We start from the raw sequence: 18,516 nt of genomic DNA, 5'->3' as shown, positions 1-18,516 counted from the left end.
AACACTAGCTTCAGGCTGTGGATACTTGGGAGGAGGTTGATTTAATTCATCTGTAGTTTCTAAATCCAACACTAGTCGAAAATGGAGAAAAGCCTTAAAACTGTGTGTGTATAACCAGGTTAATAATGGTTGGTCATGGAAGGTTGATAAATACAAGTCATAACCATTAAAATGATGGTTATGCATCTGACCCTTGTGGTGTAAAATAATTATTTTCATGGCTCTACCCACTGTCTTGAAATGAGAAAAAATACTTTTTATTTTTGGGTTATTCCTTTAGAACCCTTTCACACTGAAGCGTTTTTACAGCGTTTTAGCGTTAAAAATAGTGCTATTAAAACGCTCATAAAACACTCTCCATGCATCTCAATGGACCCTTTCACACTGAAGCCTTGTACACACGACCAAGTTTCTCGGCAAAAACCAGCAAGAAACTTGCTGTTTTTTTTTTTTTTGCCGAGGAAACCGGTCGTGTGTACACTTTTCGACGAGGAAACTGTCGAGGATCTCGTCGAGCCAAAAAGAGAGCATGTTCTCTTTTTCCTCGACAGAAATGGAGAAAATTGGCTCGCCGAGATCCTTGACAGCCTAACAAGGAACTCGACGAGCAAAACGATGTGTTTCGCCCGTCGAGTTCCTCGGTCGTGTGTCCGAGGACTGCAAGCAGCATCTTTGGAGCAGCTTTTGGGCACTAAAAAAAACGCTCCAAAAACGCCCCTCTCCATTTAAATAAATTGAAAGCGCTGTAAAAACGCCTTACCCTTTCACACTGAGGCGTTGCACTGGCGGGGAGTTGAGAAAAGTCCTGCAAGCAGCATCTTTGGAGCAGCTTTTGGGCGCTGAAAAAAACCCTCCAAAAACGCCCCTCTGCTTTGAAGTTAATTGAAAGCTCTGTAAAAACGCCTTACCCTTTCACACTCAGGCACTGCAAAAACGCCCTGAAACTTTAGGGTCTTAGCGGTGCTTTACCAGCACATTGGGATTGCAGATGAGGCTTCGCTCCAATAACGCTTGAAAAACGCCCCAGTGTTAAAGGGGCCTTAAGCCTAGCACACATGGTCCAAATGTCGGGCAGCATCGGTGAGTTTAAAAAAAAACACGGCCCACATTCGCCCCGTGTATATGGCAGTTGGTCTGATGCCCAGCTTCTGTTGGATGAGCATGCTGGAAAACCAGAAGACCGACTCCCAAACAGCAATCTCAGCCAATGGCGTGTGGAGTGTTCTGGCGGAAGGGGTGTCCCCCTGTCAGAACACAACAGCTCAGCAGGGGAGATCCGCTGTACTAACGTTGGATTGTTCATACAGCAGCTCCGACCTAAGCTGTCAATTTTCTTTGTTGTTCAACCTGGTATTGTGTACTAAGCTTTAGTCTCTTTCCACCATAATCTGTATGATTACAGTACTGTGCTAATTAGTTGGGACAAACAGGATATTACAATGAGACAATTTCAGGTTTACAAAACGATTTTCTTTTTTTTCACTATCTGTCAGTAATTGATAGCTTTAATTACCTCCCTTACGCTCCTTAGGCATTGATGCCACTAATTTTTTCACTTGAATCCTTCACTTCAGGGTTCCTAAACCATACTTGGAACAGAAACTTTCTATCATTTTAATTGTTCTACAATGCTACCTTTCTTATGCAAGCTTTCACAATGGCCCACAGGTTTTCTATCAGGTTTAAGTATAGCCTCGTACACACGACCGAGGAACTTGACGGGCGAAACACATCGTTTTCCTCGTCTAGTTCGTTGTTAGGCTGTCGAGGAACTCGACAAGCCAATGTTCTCCATTCCCGTCAAGGAAATAGAGAACAGGCTCTCTTTATGGCTCGTCAAGTTTCTCGACAGTTTCCTCGACGAAAATGTACACATGACCGGTTTCCTCGGCAAAAAAATTTCTCCCAGCAAGTTTCTTGCTGGTTTTTGCCGAGAAACTCGGTCGTGTGTACAAGGCCTCAGGTGAATTTCCTGGCTGTTCCGATACCTTTTTTGTTGGGAAATAAAGTCCTTAGTTAACTTGGAATTGTGGAAGGGAGCTAGGTCTTGCTGGAACACTCCATCTCTCTCGGCAAACCACCTCTTTAGTATTGGGGTCAGTTTTTCCGTCAGAATACCTGCATACTTATTATTGTCATTCATGCCTTCAATGGGGTGATGCGTTTCTGGTCCATAAGCAGTAAAACACCCCCAAAAAATGACTTTAGGTGGGTGTTTAGGGGCTTTCTGATCGTGGTCAGTTCAAAGAGGCAAGCACTGAACGTAGTCTGTATCCATGAACATAAAACTGGTTTTCGTCTAGAGCTGCACAATTAATCATTAGATAATCATGATCTCGATTTAACCCCCCTGACAATCTCCAATGCAGAGTTTGCCAATTCTTTCATATAACAAGTGGAGAGACTCACTGAGCTGTCATCTACAGTTCATCTGTACAAAAATAGCAAAATAATAATGAATACAGTGAACCAACTTCAATCACTTCTTTTCTGCGAGAAATATTAATTCAGACTGAAGTAAAAAAGTGAAAAACAGTACTTTCTTAACCACTTCAATACCGGGCTTTTATACACGCCTCCATACCGGGCCTATTCAGGCACTTCTCTCCTACATGTACAAATCATAATTTTTTTGCTAGAAAATTACGCAGAACCCCCAAACATTATATATGTTTTTATAGCAGACACCCTAGGGAATAAAACGATGGTCATTGCAACATTTTATCTTGCACGGTATTTGCGCAGTAATTTTTCAAACGCCTTTTTTTGGGGGGAAAAAATTGTTTCATGAATTAAAAAAATAACAAAACAGTAAAGTTAGCCCAATTTTTTTGTAAAATATGAAAGATTATGTTACACCGAGTAAATAGATACCTAACATGTCACGCTTTAAAATTGCGCACACTCATGGAATGGCGCCAAACTTCGGTACTTAAAAATCTCTATAGGCAACACTTTGAAATTTTTTACAGGTTACCAGTTTAGATTTACAGAGGAGATCTAGTACTAGAATTGTTGCTGGCACTCTAAGGCACGCGGCGATAACTCACATATGTGGTTTAAACAGCGTTTACATATGTCGGCGGGACTTGCGTGTGCGTTCGCTTCTGCGCGCGAGCTACCGGGGACAGGGGCGTTTTTAAAATATTTTTTTTTACATATTTATTAATTTTTTTACACTTTTTTATTTTTTTATTATTTTTTTTTTTATTATAACTTTTATTCCTATTACAAGTAATGTAAACATCCCTTGTAATAGGAATGTGTGTGACAGGTACTCTATATGGAGAGATGCGGCTTCAATAAGACCCCACATCTCTCCTCCAGGCTGGAAAGCATGAGATCGGTGAAAAGAAATTCACCGATCTCATGATTACTGTTGCTTAGTAACCGCAATCGCGGCTTTATTTACTTACGGGGACCCGGGGCGTGACATCATCACATCGCGCCCGGGTCCTCCGACGGTCATAGAGATGACTGGTGACCATCTGGTCACCAGTCATCTCTATGCTTCTTGCCAGCGCCAAACGATTCTTTCTCCGGGCCCCCGATGGCACGGGAGAGCCCGTAGAAGCACCGGATGGCGGCAGGAGGGGGATGTCCCCTCCCGCCGCCTATAAGAACGATCAAGCGTCGGAACCGCCGCTATGATTGTTCTTATGTTGCACAGAATCGCCGGCAGAAGAGAAGGATATCTGAATGATGCCTCTAGCTGCAGGCATAATTCAGGCCTCGTACACAGGCAAAAACCAGCAAGAAACTTGCTGGGAGATATTTTTTTGCCGAGGAAACCGGTCGTGTGTACATTTTCGTCGAGGAAACTGTTGAGAAACTTGACGAGCCAAAAAGAGAGCAAGTTATCTATTTCCTCAACGGGAATGGAGAAACTTGCCTTGTTGAGTTACTCGACAGCCTAACAAGGAACTCGACGAGGAAAATGTTTTTCACCCGTCGAGTTCCTCGGTCGTGTGTACGAGGCTTCAGATATCCCCCCACAAAGCCCAGGACGTCATATGACGTCCACCCGGGATGGGAGATCCCCTCTGTGGATGTCATATGACTATGGGCCGGTATTGAAGTGGTTAAACAAGCTTAGACATACAGAAATCAATCTGTAGCAAGTTTAAACTTGCATAGGCCCAATATAGAGTCTTGATATGGTGCTTGCATGCTTGTGCCAACTAATTTGCACAGTACATTGCTAGTTAGGTCTGAAGCCCTACTTTTTAGAAGCCATAGTTTTCACAGACTGCACAAATGATGGCCAAAATGCCTGAAACAGCTGTATGCAGTTTAAAATAAACTTAGTTTGTATTTGCATTATATCAGTGGTTCTGGTCAATGGATAATAAAGGAATACTTTACATGGCTCCGCCTACTGTACTAATCCCTAGACAAGCTTGCCCTTCTCACTACACACAGAATCAGGCCACGCCCACTATGACCTTGACAGACAGATGTCACTAGAAGTCTGAAAAAACATAGCCGTGCTCATGAGCGCCTGTGGTGTAAGACTCAGGCCCCGTACACACGACCAAGTTTCTCGGCAGAATTCAGCCAGAAACTCGATGGGAGCCGTATTCTGCCGAGGAAACTGGTCGTGTGTACACTTTTGGCCAAGGAAACCAACGAGGAGTCAAATAGAGAACATGTTCTCTATTTTCTCGTTAGTCAATGGGGAAACTTGGCTCGCCGAGATCCTCGGCGGCTTCACAAGGAACTCGACGAGCAAAACAATGTGTTTTGCTCGTCGAGTTTCTCGGACGTGTGTACGGGGCCTAAGGGGTTGATCTACTAAAGGCAAATCCACTTTGCACTACAAGTGCACTTGGAAGTGCAGTCGCTGTAGAACTCAGTGGGAGTTCTGCTGATTTTATCATCCAATCATGTGCAAGCTAAAATGCTGTTTTTTATTTCCCTTGCGTGTTACCCTTCAGATCTATAGTGACTGCACTTTCAGTGCAAAATGGATTTGCCTTTAGTAAATAACCCCCTAAACCCCCGTACACAAAATCGTACGAAAAATGCCGCTTTCAAAACGATCATACGATAATCGGATCGTTAGTACAGAGCTTCCGAGAGCCGATCAGGACAGTTCATCCGATTTTATTCTATCGGACATACACGGAATTTTTTTTTCGTACGATACCAGATCGTACGATTTTCGTTTAATCAGTACAGCAGTCGTTCGAAAATGCAATACAAATGCATTACAACACATGACATCACTTTCGATTTTTTTATTCTGCCGTACGAGAATTTTCGTGACTTTAGTAAACTCAGATTCAACGTGAGATTAGCATACAAAAAAACCCGGAACGATCATTCGTCCGATAATCGGATCGTGTGTACTGGGCATTAGTCGCAAATAGCTAGATTCAGGTAGAGTTAGGTCGGCGTATCAGTAGATATGCCGACCTAACTCTGAATCTACACCCACCTAAGTTTAAGTGTATTCTCAAACAGAGATACACTTAAACCTATCTAAGATACGACGGCTTGCGCCGTCCTATCTTAGTGTGCAATATTTAGGCTGGCCGCTAGGTGGCGCTTCCATTGCGGTCGGCGTAGAATAAGTAAATCACTAGATACGCCTATTCACGAACGTACGTCCGCCCGTCGCAGTAAATTTTACATTGTTTGCGTAAGAGATAGGCCGCCTAAAGATAAAGCTGCCCCTAGGAGGCGTAGTCAATGTTAAGTATGGCCGCCGTTCCCGCTTCGAAATTCGAAAATTTGACGTCGTTTGTGTAAGTCGTCCGTGAATAGGGATTTACGTAGTTTACGTCCACGTCGAAATCAATAGGCCCATGCGGCGTACTTAGCCGCAATGCACACTGGGAAATGTAGGCGGACGGCGCATGCGCCGTTCTAAAAAAACGTCAATCACGTCAGGTCAAAGCAAATTAACATAAAACACGCCCCCTCAGCTAAATTTGAATTAGGCGCCATTACGCACGCCCGCTTTAGGCTACGCCGCCGTAACTTAGGCAAGTACTTTGAGAATCATGTACTTGCCTCGCTAAGTTACGGCGGCGTAGCCTAAACACGCTAAGCTACGCCGCCGCAAAGTTAGGACACCCTACGTGAATCTAGCTAAAAGACTTCAACCAATATAAATCTGCCCTCCAAAAATTCAATTCCTACCTCCTCACTGCCAAGCAGACCTATTTTATCATTTTTAATAACAACTTATCATCCCGTCCCCGTCAACTCTTCTCTACCTTCAACTCTCTACTTCGTCCTCCACTGCCTCTACCCACTAACTCACTCACTGACCAGGAGGTCGCCAATCACTTCAAACATAAGATTGATACAATTTGTGAGGAGATCTCCACTGTACAGATGCCTTCTCCACCTAACACCCCATTTTCACAGGTACAATCATTACTTCCTTCATTCAAACCCACCACTATAGACAAGGTTTCTAAACGTATCTCTTGTCCCTCCGCAGAAAATTCTCTCCTAAAACTCACAAACGATCTGCTAACAGCTAAATCCAATAGACACTATTCTGTACTCCTACTTTTAAACCTCTCTGCTGCCTTTTACACAGTGGACCACCCCGTCCTCCTCAAAAAATACTCCACACTTTTGGTCTCTGTGATTTTACTCTTTGCTGGTTCTTATCCTATTTATCCATCCGCACCTTTAGTGACACTTACAACTCTACTTCCTCCTCTCTTCTCCCTTTCTCTGTCGGGATCTGTTCTTGGACTTCTCTTATTCTCCATCTACACCTCCTCCCTGGGTCAGGTAATAGCCTTCCATGGCATCCAATACCATCTCTATGCTGACGACAACCAAATCTATCTCTCTTCTCCTCAGCTCACTTATTCAGTCTCCTCAGGTATCACTAATTTACTAACAGACATATCAGCCTGGATGTCACACCACTTCCTCAAACTATCCAAAACTGAGCTCATGGTTTTACCTCCCCCACATGCCTCTTCCCCTTTCTCTGTCAAAATCAATAGCACTACTATCAGCCTGTCCCTGCATGCCAAGGTTCTAGGTGTAACCCTGGACTCTGAACTATCTTTTCGGCCCCATGTCCAAACACTTTCCACATTTTGCTGCCTTAACCTCGGCAGCATATCCAAAAAACACCCCTTCCTAACCAATGACACCACAAAGCTCCTAGTTCTCTCCCTGGACATCTCCTGCCTCGACTACTGCAACTCCTTTTACATAGGCTATCCCCCCTTCAGTCCATCATCAATTCTGCTGCCAGGCCCACCCACTTTACCAGCCGTTTAGTGTCTGCTACCCCTCTGTCAATCCCCCCCCTCCCACTTGCTTCTGTTCACCCAACAAATGAAATTTAAAAATTCTAACAACAACTTACAAAGCCATCCATAACTCAGCCCTTAGCAACATTACTAAGCTAGTCTCAAAATAGCAACCTCCTTGTTCCCTTAATTCCTCCCAAGACCCCCTGCTCTCTAGTTCCCTCGTCGCCTCCAAGACTTTTTTTCCCCAAGCCTCTCCTATCCTATGAAACTCCCTACCCCAATCTGACTATCTCTTACTCTGCTTGCTTTTAGACGATCACTGAAAACCCTTTTCTTCAGAGAAGCATATCTTGCCCCCACCTAAAAACTGTACTTTTATGCTGGCCATACACTATATCAAAAATTGGCCGAAATTCGATCGTTTAGACGGTTCGTTCGTTTTTCGAACAGTTAATGGTCACAGAATCGATAATCGTTGGGATGTTTTTGAGCCGAAAAAACGAAGGACACGTTTGGAAATTTTCTGCTGAACGAACGATAAATTGAAAGGTTAATGTGTTTCCCGTCCGAACTGTCTGCACTAGGTATATGTAAAAAAAAAAAAAAAATGTTTATATTTATGTCCACTGACCGATTTATCGGTCATTACATGATGGCACTAAAACGTTTGTTTTTCAAAAATGGGTTCTGCCGATTTTTCGTATAGCGTATGGCCAGCATTACTTTCTCCATTAGATCATCTCCCACAGTTATTACCTTTTTGTATCACTTGACCCTCCCTCCTAGATTGTAAGCTCTAACGAGCAGGGCTCCCTAAATTTCTCCTGTATTGTATTGTAACTGTACTGTCTGCCCTCATTTTGTTAAGCGCTGCACAAACTGTTGGCGCTATATAAATCATGTATAGTATAGTATAATATAATAATAATAATAACCCATGTATGAGCAGCATTACAAACAATGTTCTTTTGCCTTATAACCCAAGCTACAGCGGCCAATGAGTGCATCTGACTTCTCATTTGACCTCTACATTATGTGTCAGTAGCTGCAATATTAGTGCTGGTTATAAGAGGTTCTAGATTACCTGTAATACCAACTGTATTTGTAGCCATCTTGAGATGCATGTGCTCCAAGATTGGTTTGACCTTACTAAAGCATCAGAGGGCATAAGATATGCTTATAGGCTATAGATCAGAGCCAGGTAGTAAATATGTGCAGATCCCAAAGTCTGTCCCTACACTGTTAATATTGGATTTCCATATGTAAGAATTATTGCATTTAGGGAATACATTTTGTTGAGATGAAACAAAATGTAAAACCAAGTTTTTCTTAAAACACTACAGAATTTGTCATTTTTTTCCCCCACAAATTTTGGAAGCTACTCAAACCATTCCTAATTCCTATGTGAAAACATTCATTTCATGGCCTTGTGAATAAATAATTCAGTAATGTAGATCCTTGTAAATATGAGGATATCCAGCTTTAAAACCCATCACTACATGACTGCACATTGATGCCTCGTATATTTATACCAATTCTGTGTGTTAGCTGGAATACATGACGCACAAACAATCAGTAACTCCTCCAGTGGGATCAGAATGGAAAGTACTTATTAACTTCACACATTATTTGGTGTCTACACCTGGGTAGTTCTAAGATGTGCCTTGAATAAGCAATAATAAGCAACTCTTTATGCATTTTTAGATTTCCTATCAAATTACCAAATTCAGTCATCCACTATATTTTCCCACAATAATTCATAATGAACTTTTCAGATGTTTTCTGCTTAGTTTAGGTGGGTGTAATCCCACATCTGAATACATTTTTTCTGGAATAAATGCTGGTCAAAACACAAACATTAAAACCTCGTACACACGACCGAGGAACTCGTCGTAAATGAAACATCGTTTTCCTCGACGAGTTCCTTGTTAGGCTTGTCGAGAAACTTGACAGCTTTCTTTGCGTACACACTGTCAAGACCAAATCTCGTCGTTCTCAAACGTGGTGACGTAAAACACGTACAACGGCACTATAAAGGGGAAGTTTGATTCCACAGGCGCCACCCTTCTGAGCATGTGCGGGTTTCTAAGCATACACACGATTGTGTTTCTAAGCATACACACAAACGTGTTTTTTGTCGAAAACCAGCCCGACGAGGAACACGACGGGGAAATTGAGACTCCCGACGAGGAAAAAGAGAACTTGTTCTCTTTTTTTCTCGTCGAGTTCCTCGACAGTTTTCTCAATGAAAGACATACACACGACCGTTTTCCTCGGCAAAAAAGCTCTGCCACCAAGTTTCTTGATGGATTCTGTCGAGGAAAACAGTCGTGTGTACGAGTCCTGACTCTTAATTTCAGCTCTTAATTTACCCCAACTTTCATCAGAATTGTACTATGGTGCCTCTATCTTCATTGGATGTGGATTCTGCATGCTGTAGCCTTCACATCCCCGGAGGATGTGGGCCTTGTATGGTTGTATATGTTGGTTTCATCTTCTCAATAGGATTTCAGCCTTGTAGGAAAGCATAGCATCATTACACTAGGATTTGATTCTATAATTACAGGTCACATTCTGTGGCCTCATACCCTCACCAGTGGCGGCTGGTGCTCCAAATTTTTGGGGGTGCAAACAAACTGAAAATGTAAAAAAAAAAAATCAAACGCTGCCACTGTGCCCATCAAACGCTGCCACTGTGACCCCCGCCCACTCACCATCTGCCTGGCACTTACCCTGTCTTGGTGGAGCAGCGGGTGATGGCAACGAGCAGGATCTTTCATGCATCTCTTGCCGTCCTCATCTCCCATCCTCTCCTCCTGATAGGTGTCCAATAGGGGCACCTGACGTTTTCAGCCAATCAGGTGACAGTTAACAGACCCGAGCACCTGATTGGCGGAGAGGCGGTTCAGTGTTTGGAAAGCGAATGTTCATTTGCTTTTCTAACACAGCTGGGTGAACTGAGAGCGCCAAGCATGGCGCTCACTGTTTACCTTTTTTGACACCTATTAGAGCCATGGCTCTAATCAGGTGCTTTAAAAATACCCCCCGCCGCTGTAATTTTTGTTTTTCATTTTGTTTTTCCCATTTGTCACATGATATCTGCTGAGGAGAAGGATGAGCCAGTCAAAAGCTCTGCCAGAGCTGTAACTCTTCCTTTAAGCGATTATACGACTAGTGCACATCTGATCGGCCACAATGGGATTTATGAAACTTTAATCTCTGCAGCCAATGAATGCTATACAGCCTGTTTTATTGTATTAACTCAAAAGGGAAAGTGGTCTTTTTTTTCACTACAGTCTGCTTTGTAGAAGTGGAGCCTACTTATTTTGGATAGAATAGGGATGGGTCAGAACCTGTCAGTGTTTTTATTGCTATCTATGAACCCTTTTAATGGGACATTTTTTATTAGATTTCTATCCCAGATGCAACAGTAACTAAAGTTGGCTATACACTGTTCAAATTCACTTAGCTGGGAGGCCCTATCAGCCCCGTTATGTCCAAAATGTTTCATGTGAAGGATCCAGTTGGAAAATTGTTGACCAATCAGCAGCTGCGGCCAATCAGATGCAGACAATGTTTGAGTATTATGAAAGTTGGTGGTACTACAGGGGACTCATCTATTTGTGCTGTATAGCTACAGGCTAAACGGGGGGGGGGGGGGGGTAACCTTAGTGTATGACCAGCTTTGGACAAAAAGTTAAAAGGTGAATCTCCCTATGGGGTGACAGACAGCAGGAAAAGCCTGATCATTGGTATTAATACAGGATTTATATAGGGCCAACAGTTTGCACAGCGCTTTACAGTATAAAGGGAGACAGTACAGCAATAATACAATTCAATTCAAGAGGGTTAGGAAGGCCCTGCTCCCGAGAGCTTACAGTCTAATAGGGAGGGGCTGGTGGAATAAACGGTAAAAACTGTGAGGGATGAACTGATGGGAGAAATAGAAAATTTGGTATTAGCTGAAGGAAGGGTAGGCTTCCCTGAAGAGGTGAGTTTTCAGGGATCTCTTAAAAATGGACAGAGTAGGAGATAGCCGGACATATTTGGGGTAGGGAATTCCAGAGGATTGGAGAGCCTTTGGAAAAGTCCCGGAGACAAGCATGGGAGGAGATCGTGTTTTTGACTCTTCTCTACTTTGAGCAGCATTATCCTTTTTAAAAGGTTTAACAGTGTGTTATGTAAGGGAAGAGTTCATCTAACTGTAAGAGCTTTGACTCCTTTGTGGCAGGACTTGTTCATATAGAAGACCATATTAATATATTTTGACATGCCTTTTCAGCCGTGTGCCATTCTTATTTTGGAAGACTTGCATTGGGACACCTGCTTTTACACGCACATGAACAATAATGGCATCTAAGCCTTAGGCCTCGTACACACGACCGAGTTTCTCAGCAAAAACCAGCAAGAACCTTGCTGGGAGATATTTTTTTGCCAAGGAAACTGGTCGTGTTTACATTTTCGTCGAGGAAACTATCGAGAACCTCAACGAGCCAAAAAGAGAGCAAGTTTTCTATTTCCTCGACAGGAGTCTGATTGGGCTCGTCAAGTTTCTGGTCGGGCTGGTTTTCAACGAGAAACTCGAACGTCTGTATGCTAAGAAACCCGCGCTTGCTCAGATTAAAGTATGAGACGGGAGTAAAAGTAGCATTTGTAATGGAGATAACACATTTTTAAAGCTGTAACAGACTGAAAAGTGCAAATCGTCTCTTACCAAACTTTTATTTAACACGCAAACACATGAAATTAGCAAAAGCAGCCCCAAGAGTTTAGCCAGTGGAATCGAACTTCCCCTGCCGTTATATGTGTTGTATGTCACCGCATTTGAGAACGAGGAGATTTTGGCTTGACTGTGTGTACGCAAAGCAAGCTTGTCGAGTTCCTCGACAAGCCTAACAAGGAACTCGACGAGGAAAACGATGTGTTTCGCCCGTCGAGTTTCTCGGTCGTGTGTACGAGGCCTCAGTCAATAGGGTTCAATATTGAGTTGGCCCACTTTTTGCAGCTATAACCACATTTGTGAGGTCAGGCACTCCGCTAATTCATCCCAAAAGTGTTATGTTGGGTTGAGGTCTGTACTCTGCAGACCAGTCGCGTTCCTCCACCCCAAACTTGCTCATCCATGTCTTTATGGACTTTGATTTGTGCACCAAATAATTTGGTGGAGGAGGAATTATGGTGTGGAGTTGTTCTTCAGAGGTTGGGCTTGGCCCCTTAGTTCCATTGAAGGGCACTCTTAAGGCGTCGGAATACCAAGGCATTTTGGACAATTTCATGCTCCCAACTTTGTGGGAACAGTTTGGGGATAGCCCCTTTCTGTTCCAACATGACTGCACACCAGTGCAAGGTCCATATAGACATGGATGAGCAAGTCTGGGGTGGAGGAACTTGACTTAACCCAATAGAACACCTTTGGGATGAATTGGAGTGAAGACTGCGAGCAAAGCCTGCTCTTCCACATCAGTGCCTGACCTCACAAATGCGCTTCTGGAAGAATGGTCAAACATTCCCATAGACACACTCCCAAACCTTGTGGACAGCCTTCCCAGAAGAGTTGAAGCTGTTATAGCTGCAAAGGGTGGGCCAACTCAATATTGAACCCTATGGACTAAGATTGGGATGCCAATAACGTTCCTGTGCATGTAAAGGCAGGCGTCACAATACTTTTTTTACAAGCTAGTGTATTCATTTGGCTTGAATGGCAAATTGCAGGTGAAATGAACAAAATTAGGCATTTGTAGTGCGCTGGGTAGATTAAAATCAATAATTTTTCGCATGTTCAACCAGGTTACCTTTACAGAAAATACAGACAAATACATTACAACTCGTGTGGTGGAAAAATGACCATGTATACTTGGTACTGTCACTTTTTGTTTAGAACTGCCACGTGTTTGATACTCTCGGCATTCTAGCCGGTTAAACCTATTCTTTACAATGTGTGTATTTATGTACTTTTATCACACATAGTAAATATCAAAGAGGTACTACCTAAACTGTTTTTTTCTGCATTTTAGAGGCCGCAAGAAGAAAAATACCCTGTAGGACCTTGGCTGCTGGCACTGTTTGTGTTTGTTGTTTGTGGATCAGGTATGAATACAAAGCAAGGAACATTGCCATACCATCAATAGCTGTCAGTGGAAATTGAATGCTAAGCTTACTAAGAAATAATTAATGCATATTTTAGTAGGTATTGAGGGAAGGGAAGACAATGGATCTCATGCACATATTACACATGAAGTCTTCATTTATTTAACTGGTAATTTGCAGGTATTAATCCCTTTTAAAGAGGAACCTCACCCTTATAATTACAACAAAGATACTTTTTATAAATATTTAGTAATGAAAGTCTACTAAGAGATGCATATAGATAATTGCGGACCTCTTTTATTCTTTGCATATCTTATTTTCCTTTTCCTCCCCATTCTTCTCACAACGACCATTTTTTTAAATGGCAGATGAATCCATCTCCTTTTACTTCCTGGAACTCTGCCTAGACCACTTGGAACATGTGACAGGAACTTCCCAGGATAGTTCAGTGAGGACCTGGTTAAATCACCAGTGTCTTACTCAGGGCTCAATTCACAAAGCGTTAAATTACCAATAGATATGTTTGATAAATTACCACAAGAGATACATTTCAAAAGTCCCTGCAATTCATGAAAAAACATTAAGTTAAATAACACATGCGATGTTCCTTTAATTCATGCGGTGTGTTCCTCCTTGATTCATGTGAACAGACTCAGTCTAGCTTGCCGAAGATGTCATTTCTGGGGGCGTGTCAAACAGGCTCTGCACAGGGACGTACATAACTATGTTTGTGTTTGTTGGCCGACAATTGTGTGCCGTTTGTATGCAAGACAAGTTTTTGGCCAACGCCCTTCGAGGCTTTGTCTGCGGAAAATCCAATCATGTGTACGAGTCTTTAGATTTTCGGATGACCGAACTTCCGTTTTTTGTTGCATGCTAGTCTCATGTCGAAAGTTACTCACAATACGAAAAATTTTCATACGACAGAATACAACATCAGAACTTAGTGACATAATGGGGGTTAATTACTAAAGACAAATCCACTTTGCACTACAAGTGCATTTGGAAGTGCAGTCGCCTCTTTAATAAAAAAAATATACATTATAAGGTTAATAATAGTACCAGCACCCTAGACTTAATTGAATAGAGGTAGGGCTCAAGGGACCCCAGAACCCAAGAAAACCCAGAAAAGAGAGGAGCGGGCAAAAGGACTATACCGGTACAAGGTTAGTAGATAAACTCAAGAAGAGTAGATACTGTATATAAAAAAATTGGATACAGTTATTAATAATAAAAACATCACACAACATCCCGTGCTCTTCATTACTATACCAATCCTAGATGGAGGCGGCCGGTGACACACACCCCTAGTCACCTGCTCTCCATCTACTCATTAGCACTTGTATGCCTCTATTGAGGAAACTATATAAAAGTTTAGTTAGGACCATAGGAATGCAGAGAGCCTTGTCGCGGCCTGTGGCTTATCCATATATTTGCAAATGTGTGCAACCAATCCTCTGCTTTTAACATACAAAGTTAGACAGTTGAATTCGGCCTGCAGTTTGGTTGGTAAGTTTGAGCCTGGTTATTACGTTATACAACTTTATTTATTTATACATATTGTTTGCATTAACACGCATCTCATTTAAAGTCCCAACCCGTTCTCTTTTTCTATTATCAGGGATGGAGGCATATGTCTTCCACATGCCTCATTCAAAGTCCCAAATCCAGTTCTTTTTATATATGTGTGTTTCAACCTATTTATATTTTGCTTGTGCATTAACTTTCAGAACTTCTCCTGACGAAGCCTAGTAGACACTCCCTGTATCGTGACCCCTACATCCACCGGGATTTCCCCAAGGGGATTTTAGTTTCGGTCACACGTATGGTTGTCACGATATCTGTATTGTTTTATTGTTTTTGTTGTGTGATGTTTTTATCATTTTTTTGATACTATGTTAATAAATGTATCCAATTTTTTGATACATCTACTCTTCTTGAGTTTATCTACTTACCTTGTACCGGAATAGTCCTTTTGCCTGCTCCTCTCTTTTCTGGGTAGATCTGAGGAGGACATGCGAGGAAAATTAAAAACAGCATTTTTGCTTGCACATGATTGTATGATAAAATCAGCAAAGCTTCCCCTCTACAGCAACTGAACTTTCAAGTGCACTTGTAGTGCAGAGTGGGTTTGCCTTTAGTAAATCAACTCCAATGTGTTGGATAGTTTTGCATGTATTCTTTTTTTTCTGAGCATGCATAGCCCTGCTCTTACGATTTATTTATTTTTCGTATGAAAACCGTACTAAAGAATGGAAAATCGTACATTGAGTTTACATCCAACAAAATTGTTAGTCTGCACATCCAGCTTTTGTCTGACGGAAAAGCGAAACCGGCTGTCGAAATCACCGTACTAACAATCCGAAAATCGTCAGACAGCTCGTCGTACAAATTTTTCCATCCGATTTACTTATCGTGTGTATGGGCCTTTACTCTTTGGGCTCTTTTTTTTTTTTTTTTTCTTCCCTTCCCCTTCTTCTGACTGCATGACTATATATAATATAGCTTTTAGTCTGTTGACTATGTGATTTCTGTAATGCTTATTACGCCCATTATCTTTTGTTATACGTTGTGATTTTATTATATACAATTGTATTTATATTTTAATAATTCAATAAAATATTTGAAACAGATTTGTAAAGGGGCCTATTGCATGCAAAGTGAAAGGGCACAGTTACACCATGACGTTGTCATTTTGCTAAAACACAAGTGTTCACAGCACCCCAAAACTGCAGGGAAACCTTCCCCGCATTTTCCAAAAATCCAGCCTGCTGCATCTTCTCTTTTAGTTTTTGGAAAACACACATTACATCATAATCATTGGTAACACATTTGAAATGCACTAAAACTGCAATACACATTTTAATCAGTGTGCTTTAAGTCACATGTTCATGATTTGTATATGTGTCTGCATTTAATTTAATGGTCTAATGCAAGACTAGGCTAAGGATATGGGGCCAGATTCACCAAAGAGATACGAAGGCGTATCTCCTGATACGCCGTCGTATCCCTGTTTCTATCTATGCGACTGATTCATAGAATCAGTTGCGCATAGATATCCATAAGATCCGACAGGTGTAATTGTTTTACACTGTCGGATCTTAGGATGCAGTACCGCGGCCGCCGCTGGGGGGAGTTTGCGTCGTAAACCAGCGTCGGGTATGCAAATTAGGAGTTACGGCGGATTCCCGACGGATTTTCGCGTTCGCTACGTCGCCGCTAGTCTAGTTTCCTGTCGCAAAGTTAGTCGCCGTTTTAGGTGCCCTAACTTTAGTCAGCAATCGTATTGCTGTCTAAAGTATGGCCGTCGTTCCCGCGTCGAAGTTTTAAATTTAACGTCGTTTGCATAACACGTCCGGGAATACGGAAGTACGATACGCGCGTCGCCGTTCGAAAAAATGACGCCACGGCACGCAAAGCCTAATTTAAATGGCACACGCCCATTTGAATTGGCCCGCCTTGCGCCGGAGGCCGCGGGCGTAGTTTTCATCGCAAGTGCTTTGTGAATCAGGCACTTGCGATGAAAACTTGCGGCGGTGTAACGTATCTACGATACGTTACGCCGCCGCTATTCTACGTGAATCTGGCCCTAGGTTATTTGGGCTTACCCTCCAAAACAATAACGGACACCATTGGAAGGTCTTGGTTTTTCCAGTCTCAATCCCAGGGAGACATCTGTCCCTCTATGTATGCAAAGAAATGTATGCAATTTTGGAATTTTCCCGTCTATAACCAACCTAACTTGTTTTGAGACAACCAACCTCCATTTGTGCTTACATTTCTCCTTTATTGGTGGATTAGTAGGTTGAGCTCAGCATCGATATCAGCCCTTCTGTCATTGTTTGTTTTTTCAGACCTGAGATCTCAAGCTTGTAATATTACTGAGGTTACAAGCTTGTAATCTATTACTGAGGATCTCGTGTGGATTTAGAATCTGTAATTCTGGTGTGGGGAGGGAAAGTAGAGATGGTTGCTAATCCAAGGCTGCAGACAACATAACAACAACAACAAAAAAATGCAGAGTTTCATGTAGTTAAAAATTATAATTTTTTTCCATAAAAACCCCATCACTAGGAGTGAGAAACTGTGTAATAACAGGATTTTAAATGTGCCTCTTCAGAGATATAATGACATTAAAGTGGAGTTTCCATCCCAAGTTTTTTTTTTTTTTTCATTATTGTGCTCATTAGACCTAAAAAAAAAATAAAAATGTTTTACTCATCTGGAAATGCCTGTTACTATGCGGTCCCACAAAATCTGCCTTTGGAATCACCTAGGATCCTGACATCATCTCCCTCTAATGCTCCTGGGAAATGTGTGTCATAATTTCCCAGGATGCAGTGCGCTACCCAATTATCACTCCCCATCCAAGACTTCCAGGAAGTAAGTGCTTGTGGGCGTAACAATGCCCACAAGCAAAATGACAACGGCGTGGACATAGTTTTATAAACCATCTTTTTTGAATAACTATGCGGAGCGGCGGCGGATTGTAAAATCGTAAGTGACCAGATTTATATTATAAAAACGCAGGACGAAAGGACATACATTTAAAAAATGCTAATTGTGGTTGGAACCCCGCTTTAACATTAAAATACAAAATGCTTTATTACAATATTAAAATTATATTAAAAGCAACCATCAAAGTACATTGATGCCAACTCATGTGAAGTGTAATGATGCGCATGTCACATACAGTAATTACAAAATGACGTGATGAAACCCATATTGCATAATTTCAAAATGGCGTGATGGATCAAATATAGTGCTTCCTCAGGATCCACAGAATTTAATAGAAAATGATGTAGCTACTGGCCATACAAAAAAAAAAAAAAAAAAAAAACAACAAACGTGGTTTTAATACAGTAATAAAGCATTTTGTATTTTAATGTTGGTTTCATATCTCTGAAGAGGTACATTTTGTATCCCGTTATTGCACGTTTCCCATACAGTTCATGGGGTTTTTGTGGAAAAACATATGATGGTTAGGTACTTATGGATTGGGGATGCTGCCCAATTATTTTGGCATTTGCTCCACCCTTGATTAAAATTAAAATGATAGAGATATATCTATATCTACAGTTCATGGTTTATTGGTTGTGATGGTATTGATGAAAATAAAAATAACCAGAAACCCGATTTTTGACACAGTGGATCATATTTAAAAAAAAAATCCTATTCCTATATTAAAACATTA

General features: G+C 41.8%; 1 protein-coding gene across 1 annotated transcript in view; it reads left to right on the top strand.

Moving 5' to 3' along the window:
- SERP2 (stress associated endoplasmic reticulum protein family member 2) overlaps nt 1–18,516 on the top strand; it is a 40,939-nt gene that overhangs the window by 9,704 nt on the left and 12,719 nt on the right. Inside the window, exon 2 of the mRNA XM_040341289.1 lies at nt 13,250–13,322. Within this exon, the coding sequence (XP_040197223.1) occupies nt 13,250–13,322 (73 nt within the window). The remainder of the gene's footprint in view (nt 1–13,249; nt 13,323–18,516) is intronic.

The sequence above is a fragment of the Rana temporaria genome, chromosome 2, assembly GCF_905171775.1.
Source record: "Rana temporaria chromosome 2, aRanTem1.1, whole genome shotgun sequence".
In the NCBI taxonomy this organism is placed as follows: domain Eukaryota; kingdom Metazoa; phylum Chordata; class Amphibia; order Anura; family Ranidae; genus Rana; species Rana temporaria.
This window is presented reverse-complemented; position numbering and strand designations above follow the sequence as displayed.